Below are 19,347 nucleotides of genomic sequence, written 5' to 3' on the forward strand. Positions count from 1 at the left end.
GCTTTACTGAATCCCCAGCTGCCCTTCTTCCAGGACACTTCAGAAACACAGACATACAATTCCAAGCAAATAAAAATCTTTCATTCTCATGTGCAAGTCTCAGAAAATTCTTTTTCTTAAAAATATTGTAAGGACTCCACCCCTAACACTCAGTGGGGTAGATAATATCCCAACTTCCTGATAATAACTTTTTAGTTCTTAAATAGGCTACTTGAAGTTACAGTTCCAATTATGACCTTTCAGCTAAACATCCTTATGTGCATAGCACAAATCCTAAATCCTAAACAGTTGGCTTAATTTAGGGGATTCCATGAGAAAGTAACATTTAACTAGGTCCCAAAGATGACTTGATTGCCATGTAAAAAAGGAGGTCAGTCCTGGCCAGATGGTTCATTTGATTGGAGTGTCCATTCCCTGTCAGGGCACATTACCTGGGTTGCGGGTCCACAGACGGGGCACTTATGGGAGGAACCCAGTGGATGTTTTCAGTGTTTGTTTCTTTGTTTCTTCGTTTGTTTCTTTCTTTTCTTTTCTTTTCTTTCTTTCTTTCTTTCTTTCTTTCTTTGTTTCTTTCTTTCTTTCTCTCTCTCTCTCTCTCTCTCTCTCTCTCTCTCTCTCATATTAATAAACATATCTTTGGGTGAGGATAAAAAAAGGGTCAGAGGTTTTAGTTAGAAGGAATAACATTTAAAACAAAATTTGTAATGCATTTTAAGAACTAGCAAAAGTTTAGTGCAGATGCTTAGGGTGCTGGGATTGAGTGAGAAGATAGTTGAGGCATATTGTGTCTCAAAATTCTGAAGGATTTGTATACCTATAAGGAGTTCAGATTTTTATTATGTAAACATTAGGGGGCAAGGAAATGTTTTTTTCCTCTCCCTAACCAAGTTAACAATTTGTTTATAATTGTTATAAAGTTTAGTTGCTGAAATTTGTTCATTGAAACATTTTACTTACATGAATGTTTATGTCCTAAATATTAAAAATTTACACACAAATGAAAATGGGAGAAGTGGGTATTTGCTAATACTTTATTCTCTCACCTATTTTTCTTTTTTATTTGCAGTCATATAATTAGGTACTTTTTGTTTTTTAAGAATAAAATTTTCCCATCATAATTCACCTTAATCTCATTCTCCACATGTGAGTTGTGCTGGCAGGATATCATTTGGCATAATTGTTACATATTTGATATGGATAACATATAGGACAGAGTCCAACTAAATAGGCCTTATTTGCCTTCTTTAGTGCCAGTAGCTGCACTCTGGGAGTGCAGATCTGTTTGGAAGTCCCAAGCAATTTCTCACACTTGATGCTAGAAGGGAAGCTTTTGCAAGCGAGAAATTCAGTGTACTTAGGATTTTTATTGACAGCCACAGTTTTAAGCTTGTCACCATGTGGTTCCTTCAACCTTTTCAGAGTGACTTTTGTAGCTGGTTGCTTTCTGCTGATCTTTTTGCAGGCATTCATCTTGGAGGAGCCATAATAGAGAGACCTCTCTGTTACCCCTCTTCTTTTTGACAGAAGCTCAGTAGGCTAGAGGTGGCACCGGTGCTATAAAAGGATGACTCTGGTGGTGGCTGCAGCAAAGGCAGCATCTGAAAACACCACAAGGAATGTTTTTAATTAGGGATTAATGAAATCTTCCCAAGGATATTCCCAATGCTCCAAGTAAAATTGACTTTAATATTTAACTAAGAGGAGCTCTTGATTTCAGCTAGTTCCAGGCTGGATTAGAAAGTGGAATTTTTGTATGACTCATGAAAGATACGTATTGCTTTAGTAAATATAAATAAACTGAATTTATATACATTTCTCTCATTTTATAGATATTAAATGTCTATCCTTTTATGTGGTTAGGTATTTTAATTTGATTTCCTTTAATTTTAGGTTTGCACCAAATTGTATAAAATATTATTTTCTTTATAGTACTTTGAGGTATTGAAAGGGAATTGGTAAAAAAAAAAAAAAAAAAAAAAAAAAAAATTAAATACCTAACAATGAAATTTCTTATTAAAAGACATCTGCAAATTTCTTATTAAAAGGCATTAAAGCAATAGTAATTGCTTTAATTTTGACATTTTTAAATTCATGTGTCTTGAAATATTTACCATAAACATAATATAAATATAATTTTAAGAATTCTAAGAAAAATAGACATGATCCAGAAAATGTATCTACAATTCAGTAATATGATTTAACACTGGAAAGGTAGTAGTAAGGTATTATAGTCCCCTTAATTTTAAGTGAGGAAATCATCCTATATAATAAAAGGGTAATATGCAAATTGACCCTAATGGCAGAACAGCCGCTGGACCAGTCACTGTGAGGTGCATTGACCACCTCTCAGTCCCTTTCCCTGGTCGGCAGGCTCTGATCGTCTGATAGCAAATGGGGAACCGGGGGTGGGTGGGGGGGGATGCAGGTGGTGCCAGGCCAAGGCCCCCGCCCCACCGGTCGCCCCATACACACAGGATGACCCGTGGCGGGGGCAGGGCCAGCGAGCGGGCAGGAACAGCTGGCCTCTTGTCCTTTCCCCTGGCCATCAGGCATTGATCACCCAATGGCAAAAGGGGAACCGGGGGTGGGTGGTGACAGGGGGCGGGGCCAGCTGTAGGCAGCCAGGGAAGATGGCCCTGATCGTAGGCCAGGCCTAGGGACCATACCCGCACACGAATTTTGTGCGCTGGGCCTGTAGTAGACTATAAAAGTGTTTTAACTTACTCAAGGTCTCAGGTAGTGAAAGCTAGAATGAAGAAGAAGGTGGCTGGAGCATCATCCTGTACACCCAAAAGTTGCAGGTTTGATCTTGGTTGGGGTGAGTACATGAGGCAAATGATCAATGTTTCTCTCAAAGAGCCTACCAAAATTACAGGAACTGATCCATGTTTCTCTCTCTCCCCCTCTTTCCCACTCATTCTTTCTCCCTCCTTGATCCCTCCCCCTTCATCTCTCTAAAATCCTTGGGTGAGTCAACTTTACTAAGGTATAATTTATAGACAGTAAAATTTGCCCTTTTAAGGAGTACAGTTTTATGAATTTTGACAAATTTATACATTGTAGCCCTGGCCAAGTGGCTCAGTTGATTGGAGCATCATACCATGGTCCAGAAGGTTGTGAGTTCAATTCCTGGCCATGGCATGACTTAGTTGTGGGTTCAGTCCCCAAGTAGGGAAGGCAACTGATCAATGTTTCCCTCTCTCTCTCTCTCTCTCTCTCTCTCTCTCTCTCTCTGTCCTTCTCAAAATCAAAAACATTCTCGGGGGAGGATTAGAAAAACAAACAAACTTATTCATTGTATAACCATAGCCACAATCAAGATACAGAATATCTCCATCACTTTAAAAAAGTTTTCTCATGACCCTTGTAGTCACCTCATTCCTTTATATCCAGCCCTTGCAACCACTGATGTGTTTTCTGCCCTCATATTTTGCCTTTTCCAGAATATTATATACTGGAATTCATATAGTATGTAGCATTTTGAGTCTGACTTCTTTCAACTGGCATAAAACAGATTCATCTATGTTATTGCATGTATCATCAGTCTTTTTATTGCTGAATGCCACAATTTGTTTATCCGTTCACCAGCTGATAGACATTTGGGTTGTTTACAATTTTTGGTGATTCTGAATAAAGCTGCTACAGATATTTGTGTATAGTTTTTTGGGTGGCCATGTCTTCATATGGTAAATGAATGTTTAACTTTGTAAGAAACTGCCGAACTCTATTCTGAGGTAGCTGTACCATTTTGCACTCCAGTCATCAGTGTATGAGCATTGTCGCTACTGTACATTGTTGGTACTTGGCAATGTAAGGTGGTTTTTTTTTTTTTTTTCAGTTTAGTTTAACTTTTAATGATATAATTAGGGTGTAATGATATCTCTCTGTGGTTTTAATTTGCACTTCTCTAAAGTCTAATGATATAGAGCATCTTTTTGTGTGCCTAAGGTTTTTTTATTAAGCCTGATTAAAAAGCATACCTTATGAAAGTATTACATGGTTGAAGTTTTGCTAGGAAAAGATAGGAGAGAAAAGTGCCTATTCTCAAGGAGTTTATGATTTCCATAGGGAAAACTGGTAATTATTTAAAAGATAATGTGGCGATAATTTTGGTAGGCTCTTTGAGAGAGAGGTTTACATATTAACTGGTTTGGTTGAAAAGACAATGGTTTGGGAATCAGAAAACTCATTAGTTTGACTTTGCCCTAGTTGCTTACTCTTTCTGGGCCTTTCTTTTTTTATTTCTTTCATCTTTGTAATAAGGGAGCTGGACCATGGTGATAAAGTATGAGGTGTGTCCCTAAATTATAAATCTACATAAACTTTTTAGTAGTAGTTTTTTCTCTACTTTTTTGGTAGTAGGTTTTTAAACTTGTGAGAAGGCCATGGCAAGTGCAATCAGAAAACAAATTAGGTATGTGCAGATTTTTCATCTGATGAAATTTATATTACCCAAAAACAATTATCTTTTGAAATTTTAAATAATATAAAGCATATATAAATATAATATGTATGTATAAACATAGTTGAGGATTGTAGATTTCTTAAATCTGTTATAAGGATAGTAACTGATAATTATATAATAATACCTTTTATATGGTATTATATTATACTTTATGGAGCATTTCAAGTTACTCTTTTGATCTTCAAAAAATCTCTTTGTGATGCCTGAGAGTCACAGATAAGTGACTTGCATAGGATTACACAGGAAAAAAAAAAAATAGCCAGCCACCTTAACCTGAGAGTTCTTAGTCTAGATATTTTGCCTCTGCAGTATATTGCTCTTTACACTGTAGCTTACTCCAATAGGAAATAAAGTCTTTAAATAGTTTTAAATAACCTTAACATTTTTAGTTGTATAATTTCATGTTTAGAGTATTATAAGAAAGTGATATTCTTATATTTAAATTATTATCCATGCTTCTAAATAAAGAGCATGGTTACAGCTTCTTTGATTTAGTAATAATGAAGAACATTCAAGACCTTTAAACAAATCAGTTGTTTCACAAGCTGAGTCACTACTTAAAGAAGAGAACTTAGCTGTAATGAAATATAAATATAACAGGAATAGTAAAAGGCATATTATTTCTCTTCCTGAGAGCAGTTTGTTTAGTTTCTAAGTTTAGATACCTACAGTACATTATTAGTGGGTTACCCTTTACCAGTAGTAAAACTACTATTATTAAAAAGAATAAGACAAAAGTGGGAAGAGTGTTAGGATAGAAATGAGAGGAAAACATTGTTATAATTTTAATGCCACAAATATGTCAGCATTATAAAGTCACTTATTTTTTTTAATATATATATTTTTTATTATTGATTTTTTTCAGAGAGAAAGGGAGCAGGATAGAGAGTTAGAAACATCGATGAGAGAGAAACATCGATCAGCTGCCTCCTGCACACCCCCTACTGGGGATGTGCCCACAACCAAGGCACATGCCCCTGACCGGAATCGAACCCGGGACCTTTCAGTCCACAGGCTGACACTTTATCCACTGAGCCAAACCAGTTAGGGCATAACTGTCACTTATTTCTTTGAGTGCTCTTTCAGGCCCACCCCCTTTCTCCTTTTCTTCTAGGACTTGGATTACACAAGTGTTAGATTCCTTTTTTATAGTCTTACAGGTGCTTGAGAATATTTTTGTATAGTTTTATAGGTGCTTGAGATGGGTTCTTTTAAGCCTGTTTTTTTTTTCTTTATTGTTCAGATAAAGATTTCTATTGTTCTTATCTTCAGGGTCACTGGTTCTTTTCCCCGTCATCTTCATTCTGCTTTTGAGCCCACTAGTGAGTTTTTGTATTTTAGCTGATATTTTTTGCTGAGACTTTTTTTTTATTATTTCATGTGTGTTCATAGTTGCTTGTTGAATGTTTTTATGATGGCCATTTTAAACTCCTTATTGGATAGTTTCAACATTTACATCATCTCTGTGTTGGCATCTGTTGATTGTCTTTTCTTCTCCAAGTTGAGATTTTCTTGGTTCTTGGTCTGACACATGATTTTGTATTATATTCTGTACATTTTGGGTATTATGATAAGACTCTGGATCTTTTTTAAAAAATATATTTTTATTCATTTTAGAGAGAAAGGGGGAGGGAGAGATAGAAACATCAACGGTAAGAGAGAATAATTAATCAGCTGCCTCCTGCACACTCCTCACTGGGTATTGAGCCCACAACTTGGGCATGTGCCCTGACTAGGAATCGAACTGTGACCTCCTGATTCATAGGTCGACCCTCAACCACTGAGCCACGCTGGCTGGGCTAAATGTGTGCTGACTCTGGATCTTATTTAAATCTTTTTTTAAGAGACCTCCTCTGATACCATGTCAACAGGGAAGAGGGGGTACTCCTTTATTTACAATCTGGGGTGAGAGGGGGTGCCTTTTTATTGCTTCTGTGGACACCTGCTGGATTGGGAGTGGGTGAGGCACTTTGTTATCCCCATGTGACCTCCAGTGATGGAGAAGTGAGGAAGCTTTCCTTACCACTGGGCTGTAATGAAAGTTCTTGCTGCCCATTAGGTCTTCTTTGATACCACCCTGGTCAGGGGAAAGGGAGTGCCTTGTTACAACCAGCTGAGGTTGGAAATCTAAGACTTCTCTCTCAGACTTTGATGATGAAAGTGTTGGCAGGGCAATAGTTTTTCTGTTTTTTTTTCTGTGATGTTTGGCTGTAGTATATGGTGGTTAGTGTCTAAAAGTCTTCTGTTTTATAAGGCTGCCCTTTCCTGATCCTTTAGCTAGGGAAGGGAACTCTTTTCTTGGGGCTTTTTTAGTGTGTGCCCTCTGACCAAAATGTATTAGGCAAAAAATTAAAAAGGGAATTAACCACCATGTCCTTCATTCCTTGGGGCTCTAGCAAGTCTGCTTTCTCTTCACATTTCAATGTCTTATCTTTGCCTTATACATAACATTTTTAGTTGTATTTAGAGGGAGGAATAGGGAGAAGTGCATCTACCCCCTCTTCCAGAAAATAAAATATTAGATATTTTAAAGAGTAGAATATTGTGTCTGGCTCTAAGCCTATAAGTGACAGTAATTCTTTTTTAACCACTATCTAAATTAGTGCTCTTTTCTTTTTAATTTCCTTTTAAGAGGCTTTCACCCTTCCTTGTTCCCTGTACTTTTCCAAGTATATATTATCTGAAGCAAAGGAATCCTAGAAGTTGAAGTTTATTGCCTTCCTTATTTTAGGTATCCTTTGTTTCTTTAATTATGTTTTTATGTAGTAACCTCAAATTGCCTAAAATCTATATATCTGCTAATGTTACCTGATCTTAATTATACTAGTTTCTATTGTTTTCTGTAGACACGTCATTCTGCGTGCTGTACACACTAAGAGTGTAGTTCTTGAACTTCCCCCAGATCAAATTACTTTCATTTTCTTACTGTGCACTTAGTTGTTTTGTTTCTCTTGATAGGGTAAGAGTGGACTAACACTTAAAAAATTTTTACTTTATATATGTTAACTAAATTTACAAGTTTCTTTTTTGTGATTTACATTTAAATTGTAAAAACAAATACATGTGCAGTGCCAAACATTTGGAAGTCCCAGAAAAACATAAAGAGGAAAAAAAATTACTTCTAATTCCATCCTTGAAAGACAATACTATAAACATTTTGATGCAATTCTTTTATTCTGTACATGTGTCCTTTTCTTTCCCAATAGACTTCCCCCCTACCCCCCCTCATCTGAGGATATTTTTCCATTGGTTTTTCTTTTAGAGAGAATAGAAGGGAGGGAAGGGGCCAGAGAGAGGAAAGCATCAATTGGTTGTCTCCCTCAAGAGCACGCAAGTGCCCTGACTGGAGCCAAATCTACAACCCAGATACCTGCCCTTGACCATGCCCTTGATTAAACTCATGACCCTTCACTGCTCGGGCAAATGCTTTACCACTGAGCCACACCAGCCATGGCCCTATACAGACTTTTTTAAAGGCTATTAATTTTGTGTTGTAAGGTTTTCTGATGCCCTGTGTATTAATGAGATTCTTTGCCCCCGCAAACCTCCCCACTCTGGCTGGTGGAAACTGAAGTGAGTTCCAGGGATTCTTTCCTGTGGTTCTTCCCCTGCCTCATATAGTTTCTTTACATGCATATGCTGTTGAGTACTCGGCTGAATATTCAGAAAAGATCTTTGAAGCTTGCTGTTCGTGCAGCTTTCTTCTCTCTAGTATTCTGCCCTATAAATTCTAGCTTAATTGGCCTCCTCGAACTGCCCCCCTCATCTCTTGAACTCGGGGAGCTTGCTGCATTGGACTCTACCTGGCTTCTCCCTCCCAGCACTGCAGCCTGGAAGGCGCTTTTCACAGGGATCGCTGTCTTGTGTTGGCTGTTGTTCAATATTTGAAAACTATTTCTTTATATATTTTATCTAGATTTTTAGTTGTTTAAGGTGGGGAGGGTAAGTCTAGTCTGATACTTCATCTTGGTTCACGATGCAAGTTTTTTTGGAGATAGACAATAAATAAGTAAAATGCAAACAAATATTTCAGGTCGTTGTAAGTACTGTGTAGAAACCTGAAGCAAGGGAAGGAAATGAAGATTAACAAGAGGATTGTTGTTGTTTTATCCTCACCCTAGGATGTTTATTGATTTTAGAGAGAAAGGGTGAGGGGTAAGAGAGAGAGAAAGAGAAACATTGATGTGAGAGAGAAACATTGATCATTTGGCCCTTGTACATGACCTTAATGGGGATCGAACCCGCAATCTAAGTTTGTGCCCTGATCAGGAATCCATCCTGCAACCTTTTTGGAGTGGAGGACAACACTCCAACTGAGTCACCCAACCAGTGCACCAAGAGGATTGTAATTTTATATAGGATGGTGAGAAGACTAGATTGAGAAATTGACTATTATTCTGATTATCTTGTGTTATATAACAGTTTGCCCCCGAACTTAGTGAATTTTGTTCACAGATGTTAATTTAAGCAAAGCGGGACTAGGGGAGTTTGTTTCTGCTCTGCTAGGTGTCAGCTGGGGCAGCTGAAGGGCTGGAGCTGGAATCATCTAAATCAAGCATGTCAAACTCACAGCCCGTGGTCCACATGTGGCCCACAACGAATATTTTTTTTTTTTTAAAGAACAGTTTATTTATTTATTTTTTAATATATTTTATTGATTTTTTTACAGAGAGGAAGGGAGAGGGATAGAGAGTTAGAAACATCAATGAGCGAGAAACATTGATCAGCTGCCTCCTGCACGCCCCCTACTGGGGATATGCCTGCAGCCAAGGTACATGCCCTTGACCAGAATCAAACCTAGGACCCTTGAGTCCGCAGGCCGAGGCTCTATCCACTGAGCCAAACTGGTTAGGGCCACGAATATTTTTGCAGCCCAGCCAATATAATGGTATGTAAGAAATGTTTTAATAAAAATTCGTAACTTAATTTTTACAATATCCTTTATACATAATTATTAATAAACTACAACGTTCGCTAATGACTGATTACTATAATCGTGTTGCATTCATTTCCCTTCCGCGCCTTCTGCGCAGGCGCACCATTTCTCTCCACTAATACTAGCACCAAATATTTTAGCAGCCGATTGCAAGATCATTAGTCGTGTACTGACTTGTTTGGTGTGCGCAACAGGAAATATTTTGGAGAACAAGAAAGATAGGTTTATTTGCATTACGCTTATTATTTAGTGCAGTTATTCAGTGTCTGGTAAGTTAATGTTCAAGAAAAAATGTTAGTTCTTATTAAAATGTTCTGTTCTTTTATGTTAACAATTGCTCATTTATTTCAGCCTTTGTATTCAGCATGTCTCTATCTAAATAAAGCTACATTTCTATGAATATTGAAGCTTTTGTTTTTTTGCAGCCCACATAAACCTTGTTTATTTGGCCCATGTTAGCCTTTGAGTTTGACATGCTTGATCTAAATGCTTTCTCATGCACATGTATGGTGGCTGATGCTGTTTGCCAGCTGTGATCTCATTTGGGCTGTGGCTGGAACATCTATCTACACATGACCTTTCCATGTGGCTACCTGGCTCCCACACAGCATAGCGTCCAGGTTCTCATCACTATGTGAAATGAGATGATGGATATTAACTAAAATTATTGTGATAATAATAATACAATGTTTTATGTCAATTATCTATATATATATAAAGAGCCAGGGTTTGTAACATCCAAAAGGACCAAATGGATGACCAAACACTGGAAGTCAGTCCTGTGGATCAGCCTGGAGAGAGGCTGGAGAGAGAAGCAGGGTCTGATCCACAGCCTCCATGGCAGCTGTTGATCAGCCCGTGCCTCTCTCTTTTTCTCGGGGCCTCGCCAGCAGCCACACCTCTCTTTCTCTTCGGGCCTCGCCAGCCGTAGGGGCTGCCGATCAGCCTCACCTCTCTGATCAGGCCCAGAGATAGGTGCAGAGATGCTGACTGGCATAGAAACCGACCAATCAGAACCAAATCTGGGTGAACTGTGAGGAGCCAATGGCTGCCTAGGACAGTGATGGCGACCTTTTGATCTTGGCGTGTCAGCATTTTGAAAAACCCTAACTTAACTCTGGTGCCGTGTCACATATAGAAATTTTTTGATATTTGCAACCATAGTAAAACAAAGACTTATATTTTTGATATTTATTTTATATATTTAAATGCCATTTAACAAAGAAAAATCAACCAAAAAATGAGTTCGCGTGTCACCTCTGACACATCTGTCATAGGTTCGCCATCACTGGCCTAGGAGGTGGAGTTTTTGACGCTGACTGACATAGAAACCAACCAATCAGAACCTAATCTGGGTGAACTACAAGGAGTCAATGGCTGCTTAGGAGGCGGAGCTTTTGACACTGACTGGCATAGAAACCAACAAATCAGAACCTAATCTGGGTGAACTGCGAAAGCAGAACCTAAGGTGGGGGCTGAGGAGGGGTTTTAAGGGCAGCAGCTGTTTGGTGTAAGGTGTAAGAAGCAATTCAATTTTTAAATGATTGGTTTGGCAGTATAGTGCATATGGCTGGCTTTCAGTCCAGATATAGGGATTATGTATTTTTGTCTGCCAAGAGCATCTCCTCCTGCTGAAAAAGGCTTCTCCCCACCCCATTTAAGTAATCCTATCCTATATAACCTATCTATACTAATAAAACGGTAATATGCTAATTAGACTGGGTTGACCGGCCATCTTCCGGACGTCCTACTTTCTTCTGGACAAAGCCATGGTGGTGGGGGCAGGAGCGATCAGGCTGGCAGGGGAGGGCAGTTGGGGGTGAGATCAGGCTAACAGGGGTTTAGGGGCAATCAGGCCAGCAGGGGAGGGCAGTTGGGGGCGAGATCTGGCCGGCAGGGGAGGGCAGTTGGGGGCAACCAGGCCGGCAGGGAGGGCAGTTGGGGGTGAGATCAGGCCATCAGGGGAGGGCAGTTAGGGGTGATCAGGCAGGCAGAGGCAGTTAGGGATGATCAGGCCAGCAGGGGAGGGCAGTTAGGAGTGATCAGGCAGGCAGGCAGGTGAGCCGTTAGGAGCCAGCGGTACCAGATTGCGAGAGGGATGTCCGATTGCCAGTTTAGGCCCGATCCTTATGGGCCTAAACTGACAATCGGACATCCCTCAAAGGGTCCCCGATTGGAGAGGGTGCAGGCTGGGCTGAGGGAACCCCCCTGTACACCAATTTCATGCACTGGGCCACTAGTATCTCAATAAAACTGGGAAAAATATTATGTGACAGAACATTTTATTTATTCACAATTTTTAAGCTACTGCTCTTTGTTGAGATGTGGTTGTTTTCCATGTTATCCTTTACAGCGATAGCACAGATTTTCAGTAACCTTATAAGAGTAATTGAGCCCTAGCTGGTTTGGCTCAGTGGATAGAGTGTCGGCCTGTGGACTGAAAGGCCTGGGTTCGATTCTGGTTCAGGGCACATGCCTGGGTTCTGGGCTCAATCCCCAGTAGGGAGCGTGCAGGAGGCAGCCAATCAATGATTCTCTCTAATCATTGATATTTCTCTCTTTCCCTCTCCATTCCTCTCTGAAATCAATAAAAGTATATTCAAAAAAAAATTGAGGCCTAGGATAAAAATTACAAATATAATTTCTGAATAAAATTCTAGATGATGTGATATTTTTAATATGTATTTTGTTTGCAAAAAAAAATGTTTTTAGCTTAATTGTTCTCATTTCACTCCCTTCCTCTGTATTTTAAAGAAATAATTTGTGATTCATTTGTTCTCTGTATATCATAGGATGTGTTTTGGAGATGCAGACAAAATATCTTTGATGAAATGAAGAAGAAATTTTTACAGGTAGACTGCTGATGTAATTGCTTTAGTGTGATAATCAGCAGAGCATGTAACAGCATGTTAGTATTTTTATTTAATAACAAGGCATGTGTTGAGTTTTATGCTTGTTTTAACTATTTTACTTCTACCCAATTTTAATAATAAGAAAGTCACCTTAAATGAATGTATGCCTGTCCCTTCTTTTCTAACAAGTGAATGAGTGGGGAAACTGATATAAAAACCACAAGATCCCTTTGTTTTGACTTTTGGGTATATTGTCTCTTTTATGTACAGGCATATTTATTTTCTGAAATATTAATGCTTCTGGAATTAAATTATTTAATAATTTACTGAGTCAAAATCCAGAAATCTTATTTGAAGAATTATGTAAACTGTTAACTTTCTGGCAGCCCATTATACACTTCAAACCTAAACTTTCCTGTGCTGTAGCATCCCATTTTAACCTTTACTTAATTTTTTCCCCCCTAGTGTTCTTCCTCTGTCCTCTCCAAGTGACCTGTGGCAAGAGACCACTTAGCAACAGATCATATTACATCAGAGTTTGCTGAGATGGTTGGAGTGGAGTGGTGTGAAGGGAGGAACTTAAAATAAAATAATCTTGTTTTGTGGTTTATTTTGCCATATATGTTGGGATCCCCATTACTACCCCAGGAATTGTCACTTGTTAAAGTAAAAATGCACAGTCTGTGTGAGCCCACTGAATTGAATAAATTTCAATCAGCAGAAGTGTTCACACCATCAATTCTCTTTTTTTAATGTATTATAATGAATTAAACGTGATCTGTGGATATCCAGAAGGCTATTGTGTTAAGGCGTAATTTCTTAGCTCATAGCAGCTCCTTTGTCAAGAAGTAGATAAAATCGACTTATGAGTATATGTGTATTTTTTAGTTTGCAACAATAATGCTATATTATTTATAATAGCATTAAGAGGAAGAAAGTTTTGAGAGAAAATAATTAAATTTGTAGGTAAAGAGGTTCCTTCTTAATATTTTAAACTTTATCTTAATTTTTTTCTGTTAGAAAAATCTGAATCTTGATAACTTTGAATTTTATTTGATACTAAGTAATGCTGTTTATTTAATATGTGTATACATTTTTTTAAATTTTTTTTATCACTATTTATATCCCCTATATCCTACTCTGCCTTCACCCATCCCTCCTCTCTCAATCACCACACCATTGTTCATGTCCATGAGTTCTTTCTCTTTTTTCCCCAATCCCTTCATCCCTTAAGTCAGTGGTTCTCAACCTTCTGGCCCTTTAAATACAGTTTCTCATGTTGTGACCCCCAACCATAAAATTATTTTCGTTGCTACTTCATAACTGTAATTTTGCTACTGTTATGAGTTGTAAATATCTGATATGCAAGATGGTCTTAGGCGACCTCTGTGAAAGGGTCGTTCGACCCCCAAGGGGGTTGCGACCCACAGGTTGAGAACCGCTACAAAGTGTTTTCTACATGCTAATGCCATTCTGAATATATACCATGAATTATACATCTTGTTTTGTGTTTTTCAAAATAAACACCTAGGAAGTATTTTTTTGTGAAACAAAAATTTTGATGTTAACATCAGAGAACTCAGATTTGAAATTAAAACTGCTAAGAATGCCAAGGAGCCTAAATCACTCAAGACACAAACAAGCATGCCTTCAGCAGTCTCTGAGATTTTTTAGAACTATCTGTGTCAAACCCTTATAGATGTTCCTAGCAGTAAACCTATCTTTGGAAGAAAAATAAGTTTTCAATGAAAAAATCCCAATATTTTTCAAGGATTCTTTCTTCAGACTTTTCTAGGAAATATAGCGTTGTTTCTGCAATGAGCATAAAGACAGAACACTCTCTTAGTGTTAATATAACTGCTGTTATGTTTTATCCCTTTTTTTGTACTTGGCTAGACTTCCTGTGTAGAAAACTTTGTGCCCCTCAAAAGCTCACCTAAATATAATTAAACTAGAGGCCCAATGCACAAAATTCGTGCAAGAGTAGGCCTTCCTTCCCTTTGGCACCTGGGACCAGGGCTTCCCTCCGGTACCCGGGCTTCCCTCTGGCCGCCAGCAGGCACCCGGGACCCGGGCTTCCCTCTGTACGCCAGCAGGCACCCGGCACCCAGGACCCGGGCTTCCCTCGTAGCCCCAGCTTTGTCTGGAAGGTAGTCCAAAAGGACGTCCAGTCTAATTAGCATATTATGCTTTTATTATTATAGATGTTTTTCCTAATGGAGCATTCTTTAGACTTTTCTAAAACTTGGCACTTATTTTTCTCTTGTCTGTTTCCTCTTACTCATCATAGAACTCTTTTGACTCAAAAATTGTGCTCCCTTTCATAAATTACATTCTGTCCTCAGATATCTTACTTTAATATTGGCTTTAGTGCTTAAATGGCCACCCTCCTCCTTAACCCCCTTAACAACATCACCGTCACCACCCTTCCCAACTAGAGCTTGCCTGTGCTTAAATATATATAGGTGCGTTTTTGTTATCTACTGCTATGGAATGGCTTACCCCAAAATTTAGTGCTTGAAACAACTAGTTTATTTGCTCACAATCCTATGAGATTGTATTTGAGCAAAGGCTCAGCTGGTCAGTTACTTTACTTCACATGTATCATCTGAGATCATTACTTGGCTCCATTTGGCTGGTGCCTGGCTTTGGATGGAATATACAAGAAGGCTTTTTTCACATATCAGACACCTCAGTGCTTCACTAACTGGCCACTTTCTCTATGTGTGGATTGTTAGGGCTTCCTCACAGCATGGTGGTTCCAGGCTAACTGGATTTCTTTTGTGGTGACTGGCTTAGAAGAGGAAATGTTCCTAGAAGTTCAAAAGCAGAAGCTGCTGCTTTCTTTAGGTCCCGCACAGTATTACTTCTGTCACATTCTGTTGGTCCTAGCTGGTCACAAGGCCAGCTCATGTGCATGGGAAGAGGAAAAAGAAAAAAAGGAAAAAGAATAGCAAAGAATTTTTAGCTATCTTTTAATTCACATCAAGATGGCAGTACTTCTTCCCCCTCCTCCCCTCCATAAGTAGGATCAATCAGGGTTAGAACTCCAAAGAAATTAAGAAGAAACCTACTTTATTTTTCTAATTCTAAAAAATGCCATTTTACATTTAAATGTTTTTTAAATCAGCATGTATAATATAATATTATAGAGTTGTTTAAAAGCTATTATAAAATTATTGGTATACTTTATTGATGGTATCCTATAATTGAAAAATTTTTTTATCAGTTACCAAATTGGGAGGTAGGGATTGGGAACTGTGATTAGTGTTGGCAGTAGTAATATAAAAAATTTAGATGCAGTTCATGGATGTTAACCACATATTAAATTAAATTAGTAATAAACAATGGGCCAGAAGGTTGGGTATAAAATCATATAATTTACAAGTGACTGTATTAGAGCTTTAAAAAAGAGCAGAGAGTTTTGTTTGTTTAAATTATCCTAGAATTGAATTTAAGAGTAAAATGTGATTGTCTCAAAAATTCTGCTTGTAGGAATTTTAAGGAAACAAAAGTACACAAAGTGTTATGTAGATATTCATCACAAAATTATCTCTAAAAGTGTAATAAAGTACAGCCTAAGAGTCAGTAAAATGGAATTGATGGAACAAATTATTAATTCATGTAATAAAATATTATTCAACTATTATAATGATGAGTTTTAAATTTTTGATCGGGAAAGATTACATAATATATTTATAAGTAAAGAAAGAAATTACAAAGTAGCATTTATATTCTAACCAGTGTTTGTGTTTATAAAGCATAGGAGTGTGTGTGTGTGTGTGTGTGTGTGTAGGAAAACTATTTCTAGGATATACACCAAAACGTTAATAGTTATCTCTTGTGTTATGGGATTAACAGGTGATTTTTACTTTTTCCTTTAAACTCTTTCTATTTTTTAAAAAATGGAGCAAAATTACTTATATGCAATGAATAGTAAGGAGCTTTTGTCATTAAAAAGAATAAAAGGCATACATGGGATTAAATTTTGTTTACTATTGTACATTTATGTCTTCAGATAAGATTCATTTGGGGATAATTTCCCCATATTTTGGGGGTGAAAGGTGAGGAGGCTAGAGTGCCCATAGCTTGTGCTCATGTATTTAGGGGGAAAACTAGGAACTATTAATGTCTGGCTATTTGATGTTGCCACATCACCGTTCTTAGTGCTGTGTCAGCACTTCTGATTTCTGAATTCTTAGGGTCATCTTCCTTGGACGATCAACTCCAGCTTATCTGAAGCTTTGAAAATCTGGCCACCATATATTTTATACCTTGAAAACTTGAACCTACTTCTGAAATATACTACTGAAACTGTAAAAGTGGACCTTTATAGTTGAAATTTAGTTGCTCACTCTTTTATTGTAAACCAGTTTTTTAAAAGGTCCACTTTGTTTTCTCAGTTTTGGATTGAAATGTGTAAAATAATTCATTACATGTTCAATATGACACCTTAAGTTTATAAGTAAAGCCTTTTTCCTTTCTGAGAAGTATATTAGTAATGCTTTTTTTGTTGTTTATTTATAGAAATGTATTGTTCTTTTACCTTTTAAATGGATTATTGTTGGTAATTATGTTGATGTGTCTGAAATATATCATTAGCCAATCTGTTTTAAACATTGTACTTATTTTATAACAACTTATTTTTGTTCTGAAATAATTGGATTAAACTTAACTTCAGTAATCTTTTGCAACCCAAAATTATATATGGCAGAACAAATAATTGTATCATCCCATCGAACAAGCAAACAAACTTTGTGGCTATTCTCTCTTGATACTAGCCAATGATAATAATAGTTCTTATATAAAAACTAGAGGACCAGTGCACGGATTTGTGCACCCGTGGGCTCCCTCAGCCTGGCCTGCGCCCTCTCGCAATCCGACATCCCCCAAGGGATGTAGTAGTGTGCGAAGCTCCTCCCCTGGCCTGGGAGGAGCCTGAGCCCGGGCTGGGCACCTTGTTGCTCCTGCACATCCCAGCCCCACTGCGCCTGCTGCCGCGGAGGCAGGAGAGGCTCGTGCAGCCACAGCTGCACTTGCCAGCGGTGAACCCTGCATCTGGCACCCATTGGTCAGCTGAGAGGCGCTCCTGCTGTGGGAGTGCACTGACCACCAGGGAGCAGCCCATGTGTTGAGCGTCTCCCCCCTGGTGGTCAGTGCGTGTCATAGTGATCAGTCGACTGGTCGTTCAGTTGTTTGGTTTATACATATAGATGGATAATATAGAAGTAACAAGAGCTTATATTGTAAAAAGGAAGAAAAGAAATAAGTTCTTGCATACAGTACCAGTTTGTACAGTTCATAATTCTGAAAAGCCTGTCATGGGGATAGTGAGAGGTCCTCCAGTTAAATAACTGCTGCATTTTACTTTGATGGAAAGCACAATAGTTACATAATCAAATTTGCATATTAAAATACTATTCTGGATTGAAGGAGGACGACATTGGAAAAGTTAAATTTCTCAGGAAGCTGTTGCCATCATCTCAGTGTAAGATTCTGATTGCAGACAGAAATAAAGAGAAAGAATAAAAATTTGGTGATAGTGTGAGGTCAAGAGGAGGAAGAAGACAAGAAAAATGTTCAGCTCTTTGATTTTGCCAGATCAGTGAAGGTGCCATTCATTGAGTTGGGCATTTTAGGAGAGGAGAGAAAGAACTTCTTCCACAAGTATCCAGTGTAGCCTATTGCCCTGTGGAAAGTGGTAAAGAAAACCAGTGTCCTTCAATAGCTTGAGGGGGACATAGCTTCTTTGAGAAAATGTCCTTTAAATTCTTTGTCTTGATAATTACTGAGAAATGAGGAAGGAGAATTCGTGACCTCAACTTTCTTCTACATTGGTAATTAAAAAAATGTTTTTCTTGCTTTTTAAAACTTCTCCCTCTGCTGGCTGATTTGTTTGGATAAGCTTGTCAGCTCCCAATACATTGATAATTGACTTTTTGGACATCTGGTCTATGGGTACAGTATCATAAAGGTCTGGAGGCCTGGTTGCCTATGTCCCTTAGTTATGGATTTTGCAATCTTAAACAATCCTCACTGCATTTCTACACAGTTCCCCTTACTATTTCTTCAGGAGACTTAACACATGTTTGATTTGACTAGCAAGGAAATGAAACATTTTTAAAGATCAGATTTTTGTTATTTTCAATTGAAAATTGCTTAAGAATACTGTCTTCATAGTTTGTGGACCACTGATTTATATCCTTAAAAGGTAAAAGCAAATATCTACAAGAATGACTGTTTATTTTTAAAGATGCCCCAGTTTTTCCAAAACAAACAAATATGGTGCTTTATATGTTTGACATATCCATTAGATTGTTTCAGACATAAAATAGTAATACTAGCACAAACAAAATAATATTTGTGAAATTTTTAAAAAACATTTAATCATAGAAAAATTAGGCTATAAAGATAAATAATATTTGTGTGTGCTTTTTAAATTTCAGATAGAAAATGCTGCTGAAGAACCTAGAGTCTTATGTATAATACAAGATATTACTAATTCAAAGACAGTGAATGAACGGATCACTTTAAATTTACCAGCTTCTACTCCACTCAGAAAGCTCTTTGAAGATGTAGCCAACAAAGTAGGCTACATAAATGGAACCTTTGATTTGGTGTGGGGAAATGGAATCAATACTGCTGATATGGTAAAACCCTAGACTTAAAGCATCTTCTTTTAAGTGGCTAATAATAATATCATAATTATTATTGTTGTTATAAATGACTATATTTAATCCTGGAGCCCTTTTTAATATAAGCAAAACTGTAATATTAAGAGCCCATGTGCCACTCAATACTTGTATCCCTTTTCATCCCTTTGCCTTCATTCTGGATTCAGTATTTGCTTATCCTAAAGTTAGCACCATCAGTTTTTTATTCATGTAAGATGACTATCATATTGTGTCAACTACAGAACACTTTCAATATTTACTGAATGGAATGATGTTCCTTTTATATTTTTTAATGAAAAACATGATATAAAATTATGTATTTTGTAATCTAATTTTTGGAAAAGAAGAAAAGAGTGTATATAGAAAGAGAAATGACTAAAAGGATATACACACCAATGTTAACAGATTATTATGTACCAG

At 37.6% G+C, this 19,347-nt stretch overlaps 1 protein-coding gene across 8 annotated transcripts in view; it reads left to right on the forward strand.

Annotated features, from left to right (window-relative positions):
* USP47 (ubiquitin specific peptidase 47) overlaps positions 1-19,347 on the forward strand; it is a 99,257-nt gene that overhangs the window by 13,241 nt on the left and 66,669 nt on the right. For 7 of the 8 annotated variants that reach the window (XM_036325400.1, XM_036325396.1, XM_036325397.1 and 4 more), the window contains exons 2-3: positions 12,194-12,253; positions 18,700-18,903. In XM_036325400.1, coding sequence (XP_036181293.1) covers positions 12,194-12,253; positions 18,700-18,903 — 264 coding nt within the window. The remainder of the gene's footprint in view (positions 1-12,193; positions 12,254-18,699; positions 18,904-19,347) is intronic. The other variant, XM_036325394.1, reaches the window with a different exon arrangement.

This window comes from Myotis myotis, unplaced genomic scaffold (assembly GCF_014108235.1).
Source record: "Myotis myotis isolate mMyoMyo1 unplaced genomic scaffold, mMyoMyo1.p scaffold_m19_p_10, whole genome shotgun sequence".
Lineage (NCBI taxonomy): Eukaryota > Metazoa > Chordata > Mammalia > Chiroptera > Vespertilionidae > Myotis > Myotis myotis.